The sequence below is a fragment of the Pogoniulus pusillus genome, chromosome 8 (assembly GCF_015220805.1).
Source record: "Pogoniulus pusillus isolate bPogPus1 chromosome 8, bPogPus1.pri, whole genome shotgun sequence".
Taxonomy (NCBI): domain Eukaryota; kingdom Metazoa; phylum Chordata; class Aves; order Piciformes; family Lybiidae; genus Pogoniulus; species Pogoniulus pusillus.
Window position 1 is genome coordinate 11,709,307 of NC_087271.1, and position 22,731 is coordinate 11,732,037.

Here is a 22,731-nt window from a genome sequence, read left to right on the forward strand (position 1 = left end):
TCCTGGACTGCATCAAAAGATGCAGTGTCAGCAGATCCAGGGAAGTGATTCTGCCACTTTGCTCTGGTGAGACCTCACTTGGAGTACTGCATCCACCTCTGGAGCCCTTAATAGAAGAAGCACTTGGACCTGATGGAGCAGGTCCAGAGGAGGGCCACAAAAATGATCAGAGGTTTGGAGCACCTCTGCTACATGGACAGGCTGAGGGATCTGGGGCTGTTCAGCCTGGAGAAGAGGTGGTTCCAGGGAGACCTAATAGCAGCCTTCCAGTACCTGAAAGAAAGCTACAAGAAGGCTGGAGGGAGACTGTTTACTAAGACCTGTGGTGATGGGACAAGGGGCAGTGGCTTCAAACCAGAGAAGAGCAGATTTAGATTGGATGTCAGGAAAAGGTTCTTTACTATGAGGGAGGTGGAACACTGGAGAAGTTTGCCCAGGGAGGTGGTTTGGGCCCCATCCCTGGAGATATTCAAAGTGAGGCTTGACAGGGCTCTGGGCAGCCTGATCTAGTTGCTGACCTGGGGGGGTTGGTTGGACTAGGTGACCTTCAGAGGTCCCTTCTAACCCAGACCGTTCTTTGATTCTGTGATTGTGCAGGAGGGCTTTGACGTTGTGTGAGGAGCGTACACAGGCAGATGTGATAATTAAGCTGACCCTCAGAACTGCACTGTACAATGGAAGTACTCTGGTTTGTGTGGGAGTTGTTGCAGCTCCTGCCTTGCTAGAAACCTATCAAGGCTTTTTGATAGCCAGGGTACGGCTGGATCTTTTCAGTGCTTCTGCAGTTCTTTGATATGATGCCATTGTGTTATTTTGGAGATTAGCTGGACTCTCACAGCCTTTCTTACATTCCATGAGTGCTAGTTCATACTTCTAGAGTGTGATTCCTGAAGGTGATACCTAACTAGCACTCGAGGAAGCATTGGAAAGAAGCACTTTGAATTTTGCTCCTTGGTCTGCCTTGCATAAGGGATGCTGTTGCCTTTTGAAAGCACGTGAAGGACTGGTTTGGTTGTCATTTGGCTGTGACAGCATCTTTGTGACCCTCAGGAGTGAAGTAAATATAAAAGATGATCTGGTGATAAGCATCATTAATTCTCTAATCCCGGCTGGTTGATACTCTTCTCTTAACAGCTGTCATTAGTAATAGGGGCCAGAGTTGGCCCGTGGGTAATGATGGCAATCTTTTGTTTTGCCTCTGGCAGGCAAGTAGCTGCCACAGTTCTACTGAAATCACAGCAGCCGTTCCCCAGAACTATGAACAAACCTTCTCTGGTGTTACTTGCCAGAAGGGAACAACCACTGGTGAAGACCATGGCTGATGAAGATTGTGGTGACTTCCCTGCTCTAAAGAGAGGTTTTGCTACTCACACACCTGTCTTTGTTTTGCAGCAAATAGCAATCCATGTGAACATGCTGGGAAATGTGTGAACACAGAAGGCTCTTTCCACTGTGAGTGTTTGAAGGGCTACACAGGGCCTCGCTGTGAAATGGACATCAATGAATGCCATTCAAACCCGTGCCAAAATGATGCCACCTGTCTGGATAAAATTGGAGGATTCACGTGTCTCTGCATGCCAGGTGAGGGGAGTTTCTCACAAAGATGGGGCTTCCAGCAGAGAAGGAAGGAATCAAAAGGTGGAGCACAGGGAGGGTTGCCAGCTCTGCTGAGGTGGAACACAAAATTGCAGAAGGGCGAGGCTAAATAAAACCGTGAGAGAGAGCTTGCTGGGACAGCACCAGCCAGGAGGACTTGGTGTGGGGGGGGGGGGGGGGGAAAGGGAGAAAGCAATTAAAGGACTGAGAAATAAACCAGTCTGTAGATCAGCAAAGGAAGTTATTAGCGTTCTGAGCTGGAGCGTTTGTGGATGTGTTTGTTGTTCTGCCTGGTAAAGGGGATGCACAGAACCCAAACACTGTGAAATCAAAGCAGGGGCAAACTGTAAATTGTGTGTGTGATTGTTCTGGATAGTAGTGTTTGGGGTTTGGTTTTTTTCTGCTAAAAGTACCTCAGCTAATTCCAGCTCCTACTGACCTGAGGAAATAACTGTAAAAAGTTACTTGATTGAAATAATACTTAGCAAACTTTCCATGTCCAGTATATCAATGACCTCTGCAGTCTGCTGATTCATCTTCTGGTAGAAAGGGGTAAAAGAAGCAAAGGGTGCAAACTGCCAGTTGTACAGTCTTACAAAGTATAACAAAAGACTTGTGACCCCTGCAGGTGATCAACTCATAGCATGAAAACGAGAATGAGTTCTTATTAATATCTAATCTGCTTTGAAAGGTGGAGCTCTAGTCCCAAGTTCCTTCTTGATGTGCTTCTTTTACTCTGTTGTGAGCTAAAAAGCCTTGAGCTGCTTTGTTTCTCCAAATTTTCCCTCATATTCGTGCCAGCCCAAATTTATTGATGCCTTCTGAAGTGTTATCAATGAGCCCCTTCTTAGCAAGTGGAAGAAAGCATTAGATATAAATTCAGCGCCAACTTTTCCTGTTGTCACTGCCCATACTCAGCCACAGTGAAAAAATACACATTCCACAGCCCTTTTCAGCTTCTGGCCTATAGTCCTGCTTTGTGGATTCTGTCCAAGCTGCAAATTTGCAGTGAAACTAGGCTTAGACTTTCAGCACCCATATGAGAGCCAGTCAAACCTTCAGGGGCACTTTCTAAGGTCTTCAGTCACTTCTTATTAATTTATTTTGGGTTTTTTCTTTAAACAGGTTTTAAAGGTGTCCACTGTGAAGAAGACATCGATGAGTGCCTAAGTAATCCCTGTGTGAACAATGGAGAGTGTCTTGACAAAGTCAACCGTTTCCTCTGTGTTTGTCCTCCTGGTGAGTACTTATTTCTGGCAGCTTCTCCTGCTCACTTTACCAGGAACTGCCTAGAAATCGTGAAGGCTATGCCTCTTGTGAGTATTTGCTGCCTTAGTGCAGCATCGGCTTGAGTGAGTGGTGAATAAGAATAAACATGTTTTTGTTGCAGTGATGTTGTGCCTGTAAGTGTTGAGCCACGTACAGTTGGACATCTCATCTGAAAGGGTGGTTGGCAGCATGAACTTCTTGCTGTGGATAGAGTGAAATATGGAAGAGTAACTCAGAATACATTTTAAAACTCAGACCCTCTGCATGCTTTTTGTCTTTTTCACAGGTTTTTAAGGCCATTTTTGCATCAAGTTGAGTTGCATGTTGCTTGCCTGAGGAGGAAAGTGGGTTTGATCTCAACTTTAGCAAAGAAGGCTGAGTTCTGAGCTGAAGGAACAAGTGAGAGCCATAGGCTAAATGTCACTTGTTTTCCTGATGGCTTCCAGAAAGTTTTCAGTTGAGAACATGATTTGCAAAAGCCTTCACTGCGTCCCTTCATATTGACTAATGATGTTCTGGCTCCTCCTTTGGTCCCTTCCTTCAAGAAATATTCCTGGAGGTTTTTTGTGGTTTGGGTTTGCTGTTGATGATTTTTTTTTTTTTAAGTTCCTGAGGGATCTGTATCTTCTGCCATAACCTGTTGATAGTTCACTGTTTCAAGTGTATTGAAACATACACTTCTGTATTGTACCACATTCCACGCTGCTGTGGTAGTTCTAGTCTGAAGGCTCTGGTGAGGTATGCATCATTGTTTTGTTTTAAGTTACTTGCTTGGATCACTCGAAGCTGTTATTGGTGGCCTCTCGGTTTTATAGGCAGGCATAATGTCCAGTGGTGGGCACCACTTAGGCCCCATCTGCTTTATTTCTGTTTGACTTGGCCATCTCAGTTTTCAAGCTGAGGCTCCTTAGACCTGGAGGCCAGAAAGCATTGTTTGGGCTGGTGATTTGGATGAGGAACCAATCCACCCAGGGTGTGGTGTGTGTGATTAATGATGCAATTGAGTTTAGATTTACTGAGCCTAGATTGGAGTCGTTTTAAGGATTTGCTAATGAATAATTCCTGACAGCACACCTGTTGAGATTAACTACTTCAAATTGCTTCTGGGTTTTCATTTTGTTTTCCTGCCTCTCAGGGTTCAGTGGTGCTGTGTGTCAGATTGATATAGATGACTGCTCCAGCACACCGTGTCTCAATGGAGCCAAGTGTATTGACCATCCCAATGGCTATGAGTGCCAGTGTGCCACAGGTTAGTCTTGCCTTCAGAGCCCCTGGACTGGAGATCACGTGTAGCCCAAGTGCATAAAGGGGTGCTCAAAGAAATGTCAGTGTTCTCTTTCTCTCTCTCTTTCTCTCTCTCTCTCTCTCTCTGAAATACTGCTTGTTCGCTGTGGAGCTTTATCTATTCCTTTGTGGCAAAGAATAGTGATTAAACACAGGGAGCCTTTCACTTGTGACAGCAACTAAGTTCGCAGCTGATGGCAGTTCTGGCCTGCCTCTTGCAGCCCAGAAGGTGACAACTTGTTCTGTATTGACTATGGAATCCATGAGTGCAAAACAGCAGTGTGAAGTCTTTTATCTTCAGCTTACATTTCTTCCCCCAAGTCAGATTTTGTAGTACACAGTCAAAGACCAAGAGATGGACAGAGCAGTGCTCGTGTTTGTTCTGATTTCTGCTGCAAAAGTGGAAGAGTAAAATGCAGTAAAAATTGGAAGAAACACCACACAGCAGCTGCCTGCCAGAATGTAGTTTAAATGATTTCTCAAGTGTCATACATTTTGACAGAGCTGTGGGTGGAACTGAGGCATTTGGGGTGTTTTGAATGCGCTGAATTCCTTTACTACTTGGTTAATGCCACATTTAGAAGTGTCAGGTTGAATTGTGGGACTTTTATATCTTCAGACCTCTGAGAGTGATATAGATATATTTTACCTCCAGTTTGACATCTGGTGAAAGAAGAAGGTTCAGAGCTGTTCCATGATTCAATAAGGAACAACTTTTGGTTGCTTTCAGTTAATGCTACTTGATGAATTATAGAATGGTCTGCGTTGGAAGGTACCTCCAAAGGTCATCTAATCCAGCCCCTCCTTCTGCAGTCAGCAGGGACATCCTCAACTAGGTCAGGTTGTCCATGGTACCTCTTCAGGTGTGGAATGCATTGGCTTTAGGTCTTCCTTTAGGGAAGAAGCTGAACAATTCCTGGAGCTACCTTTGCCCCAGAAACATACTATTAAGTTGACTTGTGTGCAGTTTTTCTTGTTTAGAATCACTCCAATAATCAAATTAAGGCAAATTCAGCTTCACTCATTTATTCTGCACTGTATGGCATGTAGCAGAGATTAGCCTGAAAATTCCTCTGCAGTCTTTTCACACACATCCTCTCTCTCTTCCTCAAAAGTGCCTGAAGGAAAAATGAATTTGTTGGAAGCAGTGGAATGCAGTAGTTCTAATCAGGAGAGGAATCATTGTTGTCAGAATTCTCTTTTTGATTATTGCATGTGATAGAATAAGCTGACACTTGCTAAAACAAGAAAACCTGGAATCTCCTCCAAACTTGGAAACTATCTTGGAAAGTCTTTCTCGTGCTGATGTGCAGTCTGGTTGTGCAGACTTTATTGGGCTGAGGAGGGGTTTGGGTCTTATAGTGGGGGGGGATGAAAATGCCAAGAGCCACAGTCTCAAGTTGTGCCAGGGTAGGTATAGGCTGGATGTTAGGAAGAAGTTCTTCACAGAGAGAGTGATTTCCCATTGGAATGGGCTGCCCAGTGAGGTGGTGGAGGCACCGTCCCTGGGGGTCTTCAAGAAAAGACTGGATGAGGCACTCAGTGCCATGGTCTAGTTGACTGGCTAGGGCTGGGTGCTAGGTTGGACTGGATGATCTTGGAGGTCTCTTCCAACCTGGTTGATTCTATGATTCTATGATTCTATGCCTTTGTATTGGTCTGATGACTCCACCACCTCCCTGGGCAGCCCATTCCAACGCCAATCACTCTCTCTGTCAAGAGCTTCCTCCTAACACCCAGCCTATACTTTCCCCGGCACAACTTGAGACTGTGTCCCCCTGTCCTATTGCTGGTTGCCTGGGAGAAGAGACCAACCCCCACCTGGATACAGCCTCCCTTCAGGTAGCTGTAGACAGCAATGAGGTCCCCCCTGTTTAGCCTCTTCTCCAGGCTAAACAGCCCCAGTTCCCTCAGCCCTCTCCTCATAGGGTTTGTGTTCCAAGCCCCTCACCAGCTTTGTCGCCCTTCTCTAGACACATTCCAGCACCTCAACATCTCTCTTGAACTGAGGGGGCAAAATATATATATACAACCAGATGGATGGCAATGGATGGAGGTAGATTCAGGAAGGAGTGGGCTGGCTACGTGGAGAAAACAGGAGCAGCAGGCAGCAGGGTGCTGCTTGCTGGCAGGCAGGCAGGTGAAAGAGTGAGAGAAACAGGAAGTTGCTCTGTTTTTGTAGTGGGTATAGCAGGAAGTGGGAGTGGGCTAACCACTACACCTGGGTCAGAGTCAGACCACCACCAGGAGGGCTAACCCTTTACAGCCTTGCAAAGCATGTTCTGATTCTGGGCACTAAACTGCTGGAACCACCTCAGTGCAGAAATCCTGCTTCTTCCACAAGGGTACATGATGCATGGAGCATTTTCAAGGAACAGACTGAAAGCAACCAAATGTGTGTTACTGGAGTAGAAAAACTCTTTACTAATCCATGATTGGTACTTTAAAAATAGAAGGGGAAGTCTGTGCTAAGACTTATTTCTGTAGTGTCTGAGGGATTCTAATGTTCTGTATTCAAGTAGAATTTTTTCTAGTCTTAACTCTTGTCTGTAAGGAGGGAAATCCTGTCTCAGTAAAGTATGTGCAGTGAGGAGGTCAAGAAATAGATCTCATCTTTAAGTGGTTCAGTGGAGCTACAACAGAAGGCAAGATGATAATTCTTTTAATGAATGTATGCCAAGTACTGTATTTAATATTGACAGCCTTTTAGAAGGCTGAAATGTGGAATTCATTGTTGGGGCAGGTCAGTTCCTGGAAAATAACATTTGAGTATGTTTTTACTCTATTAATCTCCTATTATGAGCAATATTTGTTCCCTGAATGGTAATCAGCAGCTGCCAAAGTGATTGAAAACTGCAAAATGTTTGGCCAAATGCTGTACAGATAGCTCTATTTACTGCTTGCTTTTTGTCTTTTCTTTCCCTTCTGGCATTATTCCACTTACCCTCCTCAGTGATAGTTCATGGCTTTTCTTTTCTTGAGTTATCTTAGGTTTTCCCTCTTTTCTTTGCCTCTGTCCTCTTTATTTTTCGCCCCCGCCCCCTGTTCGTCCTCTTACCGGTTTGGTTTTCTTCCTTCCCTAATGTCTTTTTATACCCATCTCTCTAACTAGCTTCCCTTCCCTCTCCCCACCTACTTCCACACCCTTTCATCCATGCATACATTCACAGAACTTGGAAATGTTAGCCGTCACCTGGTATGTTTGACCAGAGAAATAACCACAAACCTGTATGAAAAATGGGGAGCCTCTTATCCACTTGTAACACTCAGGTGAGAATCACTCTTCAGCTGTTGAAATTCCCTGCAGCTTGGTTTGTATCAGTCTCCTTTTGATGTCTGAAATTGGAAGTTCTACCATCCTAATCTCCAGCTGCTGGAAGGCAGCATGAGCTGCTGCTCCAAAATCTCATCTCTGAAAACCATTTATTTTTTGTTGTCCCTGTTTCCTATACCTCTGCTCCATCAAGGAAAAGAGGGCTCTTGGAGGTGTTGTTTGCAGCTCTCAGCTTCCTGAACTATTGTTTTAGCCTGTTGAGATTCTGTCCTTCTCTATTGCTCAGGTTGTTTCCCAGCTGAAGCAGAATGAAATGGGCCAAACTGCTGCTTGTTTCATGGCTATGACTGAAGAGGCTGCATGCAGTCTTTCATAAAGTTGCAGTTGTTGCTTGGTTGGAGTTACTGAAAGGTTTCCTGGTGAGAGGGGCAGAACACTTCTTAATAAGCAGAGCTGCAGAAGCTTGGCATGAGCCAAGGGAGTTCCCTTGGGAAGGTTTCTGCAGCATCTTTGCAGTAATTTCTCATACTAAAAAAAGTCTCACACACAAACCCCTGGTATTGTAGAGGGAATAGTGACAGGAGACTGCCTTCAGATGGTTTATACCAGTGTGAGTAAATGCCTATCCTGGAGGTTTACATGCTTCCTCTCATTGCTACTGCTCTGAACAAAGTGAAGATAACTCCTTCCAATGCCAGAGTTCTCCATGTGAGATGTTGTTCTGTAATGCTGTGGAAGAGCAGTGGAACAGTGTTGTTTTCCAGGGCTGGAAAATGGGCAGCAGTTGAGATGCTGATGCTGATTCTTGATGTGGTGCCTTCTATGTTTGCATTATATTCACTGCAGCATTCTGCCAGTTAACTTCTTAATGACTCCTGATCATTTTTCCTTAGGTTTTACTGGCCCTCTGTGCGAGGAGAACATCAACAACTGTGATCCTGATCCTTGCCACCACGGGGAATGTCAAGATGGGATAGATTCATACACCTGTATATGCAACCCTGGCTACATGGGTGCCATATGCAGTGAGCAGATAGATGAATGTCACAGCAATCCTTGCCTCCACCAAGGGCGCTGCATTGATTTGGTGAATGGCTACCAGTGCAACTGCTTGCTGGGCACATCAGGTACAGAAAGCAAAAGTGGAAGGATTGGATTCTAAAAGCATTTAATTCTTTCTTCTGTGTGCTGTGGTGTGTGCTAAGTTTGCATACAGAGATAGATAAGCTTGTGGTGCAGGAGTATCATTTTCATGTTACTTTTCCTTACTGAATTTTCTGGTGTCTGTGTGTGGATTGCAACTGGTCTTGGAGGAGTTTACCTCCTCCTTCCTCCCAGAAGTCAAGCATGCAGGCAAAAGAATTGACATGCTATTCAAAATTGTTTATTCTTCTGTTTAAACATTTCATACAAGTTCAGGGTCGTGTTCAGGCAGCACCCACTGTCCCAGGTAACATTCCTTGCTTCATCATCATCTGTTTAAGTTGCTCCAATGCAGGTGTAATTTCAAATCAGCTGGGATTCTTGATTTGACTGTTTCTGGGAAATAGTTTTGTTGTCTTTGATTTAGATTCCTTATCCCTCTCATAGTTTGTTTGTTTGCTTTATCCCCCAGGAGTAAACTGTGAAAATAACTTTGATGACTGTGCAAGTAACCCCTGCATTCACGGGGACTGTATTGATGGCATCAATCGCTACAACTGTGCTTGCAAGCCTGGATTTACAGGTAAAGTCAGCAACCCAATAGCTTTGACTTGGCCTGGAGGTAGTTATCCAGGCAGCTAAGAAAGCTGTTCTTTGCATACTGACTGGAAGGGATTCAGTTAGTATCTCGGTAAATCCTTCTAATCTTTGAATCTCAGCATCTTACGTTACAGCAAGTTCTACCAAGCAGAAAAATGGCCTAATCTGTGCTGTGAAATGCCATTCTTGTTAGGTAATTATGTTCAGTTCATGGTTCTTGGGTTTATAACAAATAAGCCCATGTGACTTCGGTTTATTATTTACAGCTTCTTTTCAGGGACAAGAGAGATGGTGGCCAATATAGAGAGGTGTTTGATTAGACAGCACCTTGGGCTTTGACCATGAAGGGTATTTCTCCTTCTGTGGAAGCAGAGCATTAATTCAGGGTTCTAATAAGCTGCTTTCCACTCTGAGGTCTCCTGCTGAACAACCTGATTTTTTCCAGTGCTTCTTTCATACTGTGGTCTGTTCTCCTTTCTAAATGAGAAAGACTTAACCTAATACAGTAAAGCTCAGGCTGGAAAAAGAAGCTCTGAGGTGCTTTTTAATCCATGTTTAGAACTGTAGATTTACATCAAGACTATTTCTGATGGCTAAAGCACATCTCAACACTGTTTACAGTGGACTTAATGTGTTTTGAGGCAGGCAGGGTAATACATTCATAAAACAATTGCTGTAAGGCAGTTGGGACTGTTTATAAGAGTTTTCTCATCATATTTGTTGCTATTACTGAGCAATTCCGATTACAACCGATCTAAAATGCATCAGAAATAGCACTAAGAGGTTTCATGTGCCTTGTGCTTTTCTCCTCCTGGACTTCTGATGCTCCTTCCTCCCCTGGGCTCAGGCATGGTGGTACTATTTACTCCCCAGAAAAGGCGGAGGCATGACCCTGCTCACTCTTGCCTTTCAGTCTTCTTTGTTGCTGGCATACCACATTCGTTCCCCCCCTGGACTTCCCGCTGCCACGTTGCTCAGATAGTTCAGTACAGTGATGAACTGGCATATCCAAGCACTGAAAGAGCTGACTTGCATGAGGTTTCATTACTTTGTTCTTTTCCTTCTGTGTTAAAAGCTCTCAACTTACCGCAACGTTCGCTTTGTTCAGCTTTCCAGCCTCACAAGATCTTATGGTCACTGCTGGAAGGATCTTGCAGTCGTGATCAGAGGCAGGCAAGACAGGAAGCGGTGTTTGTTAGAGCCCCCTTTGCGCAATAAACCACAGGAACTATATTTACTGCAGACAGTGTGGCAGTATTGGTTGTTCAAAGGGTAGGTACTTTCAAAGCAGAAGAGCAGGGCTGTGACAAGTGGAGCTCAAGAGGTTTGTTCCAAGCATGATATGGTTGTGAGTGATTTTTTTTGTTGTTGTTGTTGTTGGCCTTCTTAGTGAATGTTAACCGGTGAGGTTTTTTAGTGGACTTTTGTTAAGATTCTTGAGTGGTTTGTAAATAGTTGTGGAGTGTTAAGTGCTGGTTTCCAGACGCAGAGAAGTGCTGCATCTCTCAGATATGCTTCTCTTGCCTTCAGCTAAAGCACAGAGGCATGCAAGCTCTGTCCCACTGCGTTGGCTTTGCTGAGTTGTGCCTCGGCCTATGGTCTTGCAGACATGCAAAGCAAATGCTCTTCTAAGAGCTACTGCTTAGTAAATGTTGGGCTTTCCTCTAGGCCCTCGTTGCAATGTGGACATCGATGAGTGCACATCCAGCCCCTGCCATAACGGTGGCACGTGTATAAACGAGGTCAATGGTTTCCGCTGCGTGTGTCCTGAAGGCTACCATCACCCTCACTGTCAGTCACAGGCAGATGGCTGCCTTAGCAATCCCTGTGTGCATGGCAACTGCACACACGTTGCTAGTGGGTAAGTAGTGACTGTCGCCTTCTACCTGCTTGTTGCCTTCTACACTGTTTTTGCCTTGCCTTGCTCAGAGTTCCTTCTTGATTTGATCTCTTTGGTGGTCAGCAGCAACAAGACAAGGAGCAGCAGCTGCAAACTGAAGCACAAAAGGTTTCACCTCCACATGAGGAGAAACTTCTTTACAGTGAGGGTGACAGCACTGGAACAGGCTGCACAGAGAGGTTGTGGAGTCTTCTTCTCTGGAGACTTTCACAATCACTGGATGCATTTCTGTGTGGACTACCCTGAGTGACCCTGCCGTGGCAGGGAGATTAGACTCAATGATCTCTGGAGATCCCTTCCAGCCTCTAAGGTTCTGTGATTCTGTGATTTTCAGATCAAGATCCAGACTCATTGCTGCCCATGACATAATCACAGTAAGTTGTAGACTTTTAGTCACCATCTGCAGTCTGTGCTGTTTCAACATAGGTTTTTCTGTCCCGGGTTGCTGTCTCTGCTGCTGTTGCATGAGCATGTAGCTCAAGATGGACTGCCACCATCTAAAGGGAGGGTTTGGCAGTTCAAGTGAGTAGTGTGAATGCAATTAAAATATTCCCTCACCTGGAATATTGCATTCAGTTCTGGGCTCCTCAGTTCAGGAGAGACAGGGATCTACTCAAAAGAGTCCAACAGAGGGCTACGAACATCATAGAATCAGTCAGCGTTGGAAGGGACCACAAGGACCATCTAGTTGCAGCCCCCCCTTGCCATGGGCAGGAACACACTACCCTAGATCAGGCTGGCCAGAGCCTCATCCAGCCCGGCCTTAAACACCTCCAGGGATGGTGCCTCAACCACCTCCCTGGGCAACCCATTCCAGGGTCTCACCCCTCTCATGCTGAAGAACTTCTTACTCATGCCCAGTCTGAATCTCCCCACCTCTAGTTTTGCTCCATTCCCCCTAGTCCCATCACTACCTAATATCCTAAAAAATCCCTCCCTAGGTTTTTTGTAGACCCTCTTCAGATACTGAAAGGCCACAAGAAGGTCACCTTGGGGCTTCCTCTTCTCTAAACTGAACAGCCCCAACTCTTTCAGTCTGTCCTCATAGCAGAGCTGCTGCAGCCCTCTGAGCATCCTCATGGCCCTTCTCTGGACACTCTCCAGCATCTCCACATCCTTCTTTTAATGGGGGCTCCAGAACTGGATGCAGTACTCTAGCTGGGGTCTCACCAGAGCGGAGCAGAGGGGGAGAATCATCTCCCTCGACCTGCTGGCCACACTTCTGATGCAGCCCAGGATCTGTTTGGCCCTCTGGGCTGCAAGTGCAGATGATGAAGTGAAGATGATGAAGGGGCTGGAGCACTGCCCTTGAGGAGAGGCTGAAGAACCTGGGGCTGTTTGGTCTGGTAAAGAGAAGACTGAGAGGGGATGTAATCGGTGTTTATAAATATAACTATCTGAGGGCTGCAGGTCAAGAGGGAGAGGACAGACTCTACTCAGTTGTGCCCTGTGACAGGGTAAGGGGCAATGGTTATAAGCTACAGCACAGGAAGTTCCACCTCAACATGAGGAAAACTTCTTTACTGTAAGGGACATGGACCACTGAACAGGCTGCCCAAAGAGTTTGTGGAGCCTCCTTCTCTGGAGACTTTCAAGCCCTGTCTGGATGCACTCCTGTGCAACCTGAGCTAGATTCTATGGTCCCACTCTGGCATAGGGGGTGGACTTGATGATCTCTGGAGGTCACTTCCAATACCTAAGATCCTGTAGACGATTCCAAATGGACACTGTGGGGAGTGGCAACTGAGTATCCCATCAAAGTCTAAAACATTGATCATGGAGACTCTCATTGTTGGCTAGTGCTGTTCTTGCTGCCCAAATACTCTGTATGAAGGAGCAGGAAGATAACTTTACACTAGGGGATAGAGCAATATTTGCCTTGGAACAGTTTGTCCAAGACTGAGATTTTGTCAGCTGCAGCCACATTGTTGCATGCCTGAGAGAAAAAAGGAAAGCTCATTCTGATTGTTTTGGTGTCAGTAGTTGCTTCTGAATTCTTCTCATCGAGGGAGACCAAAAGTTGTGTTCAGAAGCCCTGAATCAGACCTCTTTTTTGTAGCAATAAGTCTGGAAGTGGGCTTTGCAGATATGTCTGAGGACCTGTGCAGTCAACAGGTTTGAGGAGGTAGGGCTTGTGTTTGTGAAGCTTCCCAACAGTACGTGGAACAGTAGTGATTCCCAGATGCGTGCTGTGTCCTGGAAAGTGTTGTCAGCACTTGGGCAAGGAAGTGATTTACTACTGTGGGTAGCTCTGCAGGGCAGGATTCAGCACTTTCCCCGGAGCTGGCAGGAAGGCTGCCTTCATTGCTGGGTCAGCCTCCATGTAAGCTTGGAAAACAAACGTTTGAATTCATCTTGTCTATCACCTCTAACCAGCATTCACATTCATCACAGAATCAGGTTGGAAGAGCCCCTCGGGATCACTGAGTCCAGTCCATAACCCTTTCCTGCAAGGTTCACTCTAAACCGTATCCCCAAGCACCACTTCCAAACACATGCAGAGTTGGTGACTCGACCACCTTCCTGGGCAGCCCATTCCAATGCCTGACCACTCTTGCTGTCAAAGATGTCCAGTCTAAACCTACCCAGGGGCAGCTTGAGGCCATTCCCTCTTGTTTACACTCATGTACACCTTACACTCCGTGCCAGATAAATAAGTCTTGTTTGGATGAGAGGGAGGGAGGTCAGTCTGTGTGGCCTGAGTCCAGGGCAATTCACCAGGCCCTTGGTTCAGTGTCATGTGGGTGGAGTGCTGCTCTGCTTCAGATTTTGAAACGTGATAGAGAAGATTGCTGCTGCTCCCAGCCAGCTGTTTTCATTTGCAACCACCACTTTGTATGAAATCAGTCTAGTTATCTTTGCAGCCTATTGTTCCCCTCCACTTTTTTAATCTTTTCTGTCCTTTCTTTTCTTTTTCTGCCTTTGTTTAAATGTGTCAAGATGGTCTTATCAAAGCAGAAACATACTGCTGGTTGACTGAGCTCTTTGTGAACGCTGTAACAGAGGGAAGTGTGGTTTTAAGGGAGGGTTTATTTTCAGTGTTTTCAAAACTATACAGCTGGGATAAGCAATCTAAATGTGACTTAGGGCTCTTCTAATGAGAGGGAGAAAGGTTTCTCTCCAAAACTAAGTCTGCAGGAGGAACTGGTAGAGGAATTGCTTCAGAATGCTCTAAAATCACAGCTGTTGTTGCATTTAAAGGTACAAGTGTGTCTGCGACCCGGGCTGGATAGGAGATTACTGTTCAGCAGAGAGGAACGAATGTAAATCCAACCCATGCCAGAATGGAGGAACTTGTGAGGATCTGTTGAATGGATATAGATGTACCTGTAGGAAAGGATTTAAAGGTAAAGATTCAGAGATAAGTTCTTGTTCTTCTTCTTTTTTTTTCCCCTTTCCTTAATGCCATTTTAATCTTTGCATCACAGAGGTAGGACTCAAGATGGGAAATGCTGTGGTTGTGTGAAATGCAGCTGCAGTCAGTTCATGTAGATGTGATACAGTAATAGAATACTTAGTTGGACCATATCTAAGCTGTGTTTGGACTCATTAAGAAATGTCCTGGTGGCAGCTCAGCTTGGTTTCCTTTGTAAGAAAGTTCAGTGTACAAATACACTGGGAATTGAGTGGGCATTAAACAGAGAATTACCATGGCTGCTGTCTGTTTGTGCTCGCAGAGCCCATGAGGAGTGCTCTGGTCTCCTTTTCTGTCTGCTGAGACTTTACAAGTATGGAAATGCTGGCCACTGGTGTGTGGGATAACCCCCCAAGTTACAGTCTCTTTGTTTGTTCTTCCAAGAAGCACCACTCTTACCAGCATGTTTTTTTTTTCCCCTTCCACTCTTCAGGTGTGAACTGCCAGGTGGTGGTTGCTCCTTGTTCCCCAGATCCTTGTGAGAACTCAGGAATTTGCCAAGAATCTCCTGACTCAGAAGGCTACACCTGCCAGTGTGCCCCAGGCTGGGAAGGTAACGTGGAAGGGGAATATACTGTCCTTTCCATGCTGAGCAGCAGCACTGGCATTGACCCTTTTCACCATTGCCTTGTGAGGGGTCTTAATTCTGGACTCTCCACTTTTCAGGGGAGAGATGCACTGTGGATATTGATGAATGTCTCTCCAAGCCCTGCAAAAATCATGCCCTATGCCATAATATTCAAGGCAGCTACCTGTGTGAATGTCAACCAGGCTTCACTGGAGGAGACTGTGACAGTAACATCGATGACTGCCTCTCAAGTGAGTATCAGCAGCTTATTCTGTGTTTCCCAGCTTTTCCTGGAAATCATTTTGCTGTGCTGTTGATCATTGCTATTTGACAGATCTGGAAAGTTCTTTTATAGTCCTGTACCTAAAAGAAAAAGCAAAACCAAACCCCAAGCTTTGTAAGACTTGGCATGTCTGAGACAGTCAAAACCCATCCAATTCAGCTGCCAGAAATGGACTGCAGTGTTCTGATAGCAGGAGCTGTTCCCAGCTTCTTATCTTGAGAAGGGCCTCAAGAGTTTACATAAATAAGGAGCACTGTTAAATGAAGAGTTATATTTGCCTGAAATTTTAATACACCACTGCAGGGCTTGACTGAGGTGTGGGAATCTGGGGTATAGCAGCAGCCTTTCCTGAAATGTCTCTGCCTGACATTAGTATTCTGGAAAGAGTGAGTCCTGCTGCTGTTCCAGTAAATTCATATTTGAAAGCAGATTAAGCAGCAGGAAGGTTCTCTGTTCTGGAATAGGTATCAGTTGCAGGAGGATAGCTCATGCACACATGAGTACTGAAACTTGAAATTACAAGTAAGCAAATGTTGATTTCGTGCCCCTGACACTGCTGTTTACAGGGGAAACCAAATACATAGCAACTTCTTTTTCTTGATTGGCAAATGTCTGTATCCTCATCAGATGAAATCAGAGTCTCCTGAGAAGTGTTGAAGAGTTCATCTGTTACTAGCCTAAAAGTGCTTTATCAAACCTTGGAGGAGTTCACAATGTTGTAGTTGGTTTTTTTTTTATCACTTACCAGCTCTTAAAAAGAGACAACAAAACCAACAAACCTCTATGTTTTAGTTAGAATAGCTTAACAACAAACCAAAGTCTTACCCACTTTAGACATGAATTTAGGGAGTTATGCCTTGAAAAAAAAAATTACACTTGAGACTGCTGTAGAGAAGGATCCAAACAAAACAAGTTCCTGTGGGACAGCCAAAGCAGCGCTGCTGAAAGAACTTCTGACTCAGCCTGAGCCTTTGGTTGCCTTTTTCTGAGCAAGCAGGTACAGTGCAAGAAGTGCCACAGTGCATCAACCCAGAGCTTTGCTGGTTGAAGCCAACAAAATGATTGCTGCCCCATTAGTTTTTAGGTGGATATTTGGATAAAAACACATTTGTAAGTGCTCCTAAACAACTGGAACATCTCTCTCTATCCCTAAGTGTTCTCAGAGCTGTGAGATTCATCCCCTGTTGTCCCTTAGGCAGCACACCCATGAGGATGAAGAAGAATTTCAGATTACTGCTGCAGCTGACTTCATTTTAGCCTAACAGAAACCTTCCATGGTTTGAGCCAAGTGTCTTTAATCTGTGAAGCAAACAAACCCTCCAACAACAAGAACTTATTGAAAAGTTGATACTCAGTCTCCTTTTTCTGTCAGCAAATGTGTGGCCCAGAAAAATTAATGCAGACCTTTTGGCTTGAGTCATAACTGGCTGGCTGCCACAGACACAACATTTCAGAGCTGCCCGGGTCTTGCTTGGAATGTGCTTTTTTCTCTGCAGCAGTCAGATGACCTTTAAATGCATGCAGGTGTGTGTCTCTTAGAACACACATTTTTGTCATGTGAGCATATTTCTCAGTCAATAGATGAGCTTTAATTACCTTTCACATCTGGTTTCTTCATTCACCAGTGAACAGAATGATCTTGTACTTGAGTTGAACTGCAGAGTTCTGGCAGAGTCTATTTTTGTTTTCAAGTTTGTGTTTTAGTAGTGCTTTAAGATACTCAAAGATAAAAAAAACACCCTCTGCTTTTGTAACCTTTTTCATCCTTCTGTCTCTCCTTTTCCTTCTCCCTCCCTGCCTTTATATATGTAGGCTTTTGGTCTGGGGAATGCAGAGTAGAAAAAAATCTGTCTTCAGAGGCAGTTTCCAGCAGAAGAATGTGAGCCTTAAATCTGAAAGTGGAGGGAGTAAAACAGGAAGAAACTGCTGAATTACAGAGATCTTTCAGGCAGATTGGTACTTGTGAAGGCATACAGTAGTAGGAAGTGGAGTGGCTTTGACCAAAAAAATGGTGATGCACAAGTAGCAAGACCATGATACAGATAAAGGAAGTGTCCAGAAAAGCATAGGTGAGGAGAATTCAGGGTGGTGTATGGATTTGTGGGCTGAGCTGCCACCCTTTCCTCAGTCATCCTTTCATACTAGGAAAAATGTGCTCAGTAGCATGTAAGTGCTCATATATATACTCACATAGACATTTGGTTTGACTGCAGTGTTTTCATGCTTCAAGTTAAGCACACAAATTCATCTGTTGAGCAGTGTCTGCAAAAGAGAACAGGCCAAGTTCTCTTATGAGTAAGACATGATCAGGAGGAATGAAACAGTTGCTCTGCCATTGGTATTGTCTTTGCCAGTAGGCATTTGTCAAAAAAAGTAGTCTAAACTTTAAACCAAGAGCCCCTGGGTCTTGTTTTGTTGATTTTGCTTGAACAAACCCCAGCAGAGAAACTTTTAGGCCCTGAAGTTTGGTTTTGATCCACATCTTCTTTGCGAATTCGTTGTTAATGATGCTTTGCAATTACCTGTTCCATAAAGCAGCTCAGAAGAATCACAGAATGTCAGGGGCTAGAAGGGACCTTGGGAGATCATCCTGCCAGAGCAGGATCACCTATACCAGATCACACAGGAGTGCATCCTGGCAGGCTTTGAATGCCTCCAGAGAGGGAGACTCCACAGGCCGCCCTGGGCAGCCTGTTCCAGTGTTCAGTCACTCCCACAGTGAAAATTTTTTTCCTTGTGTTTACCTGGAACTTCCTATGCCTCAGCTTCCGTTCATTGCCCCTTGTCCTGTTGTTGGGCACCACCAAGCCTAGCCAAACTCACCCTTTACATCTTCATAAACATGGATGAGGTCACCGCTCAATCTCCTCTTCTCCAAGCTAAAGAGCCCCAGCTCACTCAGTCTCTCCTCCTAAGAGAGATGTTCCATTCCCTTAATCATCTTCGCAGCCCTGAGAATTTGTCTCTAGTCTCCCATGCCCTGGGCTGTGTGATACTTCCATCACATCCTGTGATACTTTCCCAAAAGCTTCTGCTGCAGACCTGGCTTTTGTTGCCCATTTAATGCTTGCTGTAATGCTTCTGTCGTAGATCCCTGCCAAAATGGAGCTTCGTGTGTGGATGGAATAAACTCTTTCTCCTGCATCTGCCTACCTGGATTTCATGGAGACAAATGCCAAACAGATACCAATGAATGTCTGAGTGAGCCATGTAGGAATGGAGGCACATGCACCCACTATGTCAACAGCTACACATGCAAGTGCCAGCCTGGGTTTGAGGGAACCAACTGCGAGAACAACATCGATGAATGCACTGAGAGGTGAGATGCCTTCACTGTGCTGCTGCGCTGAGGAGCCACCCAGCATGTGCTCAGAAGCAGTTTTTCATGATGAGGATCTCTCTTCCTGCCCTTTGTCACTGAGACACGCTGGTGATTTGTGGAAGGGAAACTTGCTTGCCTTCTGCAGGATACCAGCTGAAAGGGTTGCCTGTCAAAGTTGATTTTCAGTCTGTATGGCCAGTTAGGAGCTTAGATCCATTACAGAAGGAATACAGCAGTGTTAAATGCTAAGACAGTACTAATGTTAGCTCATTAAAATGCAAATATATTAAATCTTTTTAAGTTTATTGTCATATAGAGGCAGGGAAATACTTGATTGGTTACCAACAATTACTGTGTTGAGAAATACCAAAGCTGCTAAAATGGAAAGACCAGCACTTAGAAAGGCAGAAAACCACAAATTATCCCTGAGTTGAATAATTAACAGCAAATAAGGTGAAGAAGCAACCAGGAGGAATACTAAATCCACAGATTCTGCCCTGGAAAGGTTTAAACGTCAGAGATCTTCTAATGCTTACAAATTGAATGTGGTTTAGCAGCCATTGAGTTAAAAAAAACTGAGATCTTTCTGAGGGGGAGGTGTGGAACTGAGTTAAGATGCTCAACAGCTGCTCCTTATATACATGGTTCACTTGATGGTTTTAAAAGCTCTTTGAGAGTTAACTCTATGTATCCATCATTTGCTGGCATATTTATCTTAAGCTTTGTTGGCATTGATGTAAGTTAAATTCAGATTCTCAGAGGGAAACACTTTCTACTAAAGCTTGAAATGGTTAGAAAATAAGTAGTCTCTTCTAGTCTAGTTACCAGAAGCAAATAAGGTAGTCTCATGATTCTCAGGCATTTTCTGCACACAAAGAGAAGATATTTCTTACCTTTTTTTTAATTGCTTTTGTGGGGGAGGAAGTATTTTTATACATCTTTTGCTTGAGAACAGGATTGTGTCGCTGACAAGGGTGTGTTTAATTTGCACAACAGTTGTTTAATCAAGTGAAGTCTGCTGGCTGTTGTAGCGGAGTGCCTGGTTCTTACTTGAGGTTCATCCTGTTTTTGTTTTCATTATCAGTCAGGACAGGAACCAGTCCTGCAGGTATGAATGAAGGATGTAGCAATTTTCAACGCTCTGCTAAGCTAAACCGGTCACACCTCGACCAAAATTTGCTGAGCTGTACTTAAGAGCTTCGTGATGGTTGGCTAATTTGAATTCAGTTCAAACAATCCTTCTGTGCCTTGTGTGAGGAGCTGCCGGTGTGAGAGTGCCATTGTCTTCTGGAGGACCCGATTTCAGGGAAGCACCCCAGGAGACTGACAGTTCTTCTGTCTCCCTTCTTGTGCCACCAAAGTAAATAGCAGCTCTGCTCCTTGTAAATCAGAGTTCAACCCACAAGGCAGAGGAACATCTCTGATCAATAGGTTAACGTTGACATCTCTACTGTAGTCACAGAATTTAGATACTTAAAACCCGCGCTGGAAGTTGAGGGAGGTGAGTCAGTGGCTTCTCCATGGAAGTACCCTTTGACAGTGCACAAGACAGATAACAAGCACGGGTTTGTTTTGTGTACAAACTGATTATCTCGAGTCTGATCTAGGGTTATTTTCGGAGGAGCAGGAGTTTCCTGGCAGGCGTTTTTTTTGGAAAGAAAAGGAGTCAATTTTTGCATAAGGGCATAACTTCTCCTAACTTTCCCAGCCACTTCTCTGTAGGGACACCTAATCTGGCAGAATTTCTTGTGATCAGAAGATTGGGGGGAGGGGGAATAATTCCTTTGATCTGAATTCTGCCAGGGCACGTATGAAAGATGTAAAGTTCTCATGAGAAGGAGAGGAAGGGATTTAGCAATACCAATACTTTCACATAATTTCAATGAAAAACATGCTTGTGTTTTGCATGTTAGACAAACTTTTTCCTTGAGAAAACATACCTGCCACTGCTTTGAAGCTTCAAAAAAATAGGCAAATGGTTTTGTTTCTCATAATTTGTAATGCAATTGTACCTTAGAATAAAATTAGTATGAAATGTATCATAGAATCAACCAGGTTGGAAGAGATCTCCAAGATCATCCAGTCCAATCTAGCACCCAGCCCTAGCCAGTCATCTAGACCATGGCACTAAGTGCCTCATCCAGGCTTTTCTTGAACACCTCCAGGGACAGTGACTCCGCCACCTCCCTGGGCAGCCCATTCCAATGCCAATCACTCTCTGGCAAGAACTTCCTCCTAACATCCAGACTGTACTTCCCCTGACACGAGTTGAGACTGTCCCCTTGTTCTATTGCTGGTTGCCTGGCAGAAGAGACCAACCCCCACCTGGCTACAACCTCCCTTCAAATAGTTGTAGACAGCAGTGAGGTCCCTCCTGAGCCTCCTCTTCTCCAGGCTAAACACCCCCAGCTCCCTCAGCCTCGCCTCATAGGCTTTGTGTTCCAGGCCTCTCCCCAGCTTTGTTGCCCTTCTCTGGACACGTTCCAGCACCTCACACGCCTACCTGGTGCAGTAGTCTTTGTGGTCACGTTGAAGCTGGGAAGATTCAATGAAATAAGTTACTTACATCACTGATGACTCATTTAAACTCTGCCTTACTGTCTTTGCCTGCTGAGGTAAAAGACAGCAAGCTGGAATCCTGTTGAATTGCTGTTATCTGATCTATGCTTCTTTAGCAGGAACTTAGCAGTGGCCAGAAGATGCTGTCATCTGCTTTTCTCTCTCATTTCACTAATGTTTACACGCTCCTTTGACTGGGAGCTAATTGTATTTTGTCTCGGCTTACCTTTGTTCTCCCTCTGGTGCAGCTCCTGTTTCAACGGAGGTACTTGTGTGGATGGGATCAATTCCTTTACTTGCCAGTGTCCCGTGGGATTTACTGGACCCTTCTGCCTCACAGAAATTAACGAGTGTGATTCCCGTCCTTGCTTGAACAAAGGCTCTTGCGTGGACAGCCTGGGCACGTACCGCTGTATCTGTCCCCTGGGTTACACTGGGAAGAACTGTCAGGTGGGTCGTGTTTTCTTGCCCATTTTGCACAGAGCGTTGTGCTTTCAACTGTCCAGCAGCAGAAATGGCCACGTTAGAGGGGAGCTACCAAACGTGGCAGAGCTCTTGTTCCTCCGGTTCTGGCGAGAGGTGGTTGCCCCCAGGCAAGGTAAGTCCAATGCCTTTGTCTGCCAGATCAGGTGCCCCTCTTCAGAACTGGAAATCAAAAACATCTGTTTGTAAGGAGGAGGAACATGCTTGGTTATGAGGACAGGTGTCACTGGAACTTTCTAGATTAGTTTTCTTCTTAAATGAAAAACAGCTGCTAGCTTTGAAACTGGCTGCATTCCATCTGAAGCATGAAATTGCCCTGATTGGCTTTTTTTTTCCAGTACAAGACTCTGCCTTCAAGCACATACAAAACTAAAAGCGTTCTGCATTGGTCTGATTAATAGGACCTGATTTAACTGGTTTATTTTTGACAGGTTTATTGGTTTATTTTGTACCTGTTCTGTGTTGATTGTAGAATTACTTTTATTCCACAACAAGCCAAAAGTGTTTTGGGGCAGTAATTGATGTGGTTGTCCTGGTCACATCCTCAGTAAAAACCTCTAGCCTCAGTTTTGCACAGCTAAGCACAGAAGCTGCAAACTCAGACTGTAAACAACTGATTATTGCACAGAATATATCTGATTGGAAGAGACCTTGAGGATCATCGAGCCCAAACTTTGGCCCAGTACTGAAGGGTCAATCCTACACCACGTCCCTAAGCACCAGCTCCACAGGCTGCTTGAACACCCCCACAGATAGTCTCTCCACCACTGCGCTGGGCAGACAATTCTAATGTTTGATATCCCTTTTCCATGAAGGAAATATTTCCTAATGTCCATCCTGAACTTCCCCTGGTGCCCCTTGAAGCCATCTCCTCTAGTCCTGTCACTTGTCATCAAGGAGAAGAGGCTGCCTCCCCCTCGCTTCAACCTCTCTTCAGGTAGCCATAATGTTAGGGGCTGGAACTGACCTCAGAAGATCATCCAGTCCAACCCCTCTGCCAGAGCAGGATCACCTATACCAGATCACACAGCAAGG

At 44.9% G+C, this 22,731-nt stretch overlaps 1 protein-coding gene and 1 long non-coding RNA gene across 5 annotated transcripts in view; one reads left to right on the forward strand and one right to left on the reverse strand.

The window, feature by feature from the left end:
- NOTCH2 (notch receptor 2) overlaps positions 1 to 22,731 on the forward strand; it is a 114,846-nt gene that overhangs the window by 59,491 nt on the left and 32,624 nt on the right. Inside the window, exons 8-18 of one of the 4 annotated variants that reach the window (XM_064147220.1) lie at positions 1,393 to 1,581; positions 2,722 to 2,835; positions 4,001 to 4,114; positions 8,317 to 8,550; positions 9,039 to 9,149; positions 10,835 to 11,027; positions 14,268 to 14,413; positions 14,915 to 15,034; positions 15,148 to 15,300; positions 18,423 to 18,651; positions 21,462 to 21,663. In XM_064147220.1, coding sequence (XP_064003290.1) covers positions 1,393 to 1,581; positions 2,722 to 2,835; positions 4,001 to 4,114; positions 8,317 to 8,550; positions 9,039 to 9,149; positions 10,835 to 11,027; positions 14,268 to 14,413; positions 14,915 to 15,034; positions 15,148 to 15,300; positions 18,423 to 18,651; positions 21,462 to 21,663 — 1,805 coding nt within the window. Of the gene's footprint in view, positions 1 to 1,392; positions 1,582 to 2,721; positions 2,836 to 4,000; positions 4,115 to 7,102; positions 7,420 to 8,316; positions 8,551 to 9,038; positions 9,150 to 10,274; positions 10,808 to 10,834; positions 11,028 to 14,267; positions 14,414 to 14,914; positions 15,035 to 15,147; positions 15,301 to 18,422; positions 18,652 to 21,461; positions 21,664 to 22,731 lie in introns of those variants that run through there. The other 3 variants (XR_010303042.1, XM_064147221.1, XR_010303043.1) reach the window with 3 other exon arrangements.
- On the reverse strand, positions 15,988 to 21,712 carry LOC135177360 (uncharacterized). Its single transcript, XR_010303044.1, has 3 exons — positions 21,440 to 21,712; positions 17,523 to 17,594; positions 15,988 to 17,224 (listed from the first exon to the last, which is right to left on the reverse strand). It is a non-coding gene; the product is annotated as an uncharacterized LOC135177360 (long non-coding RNA).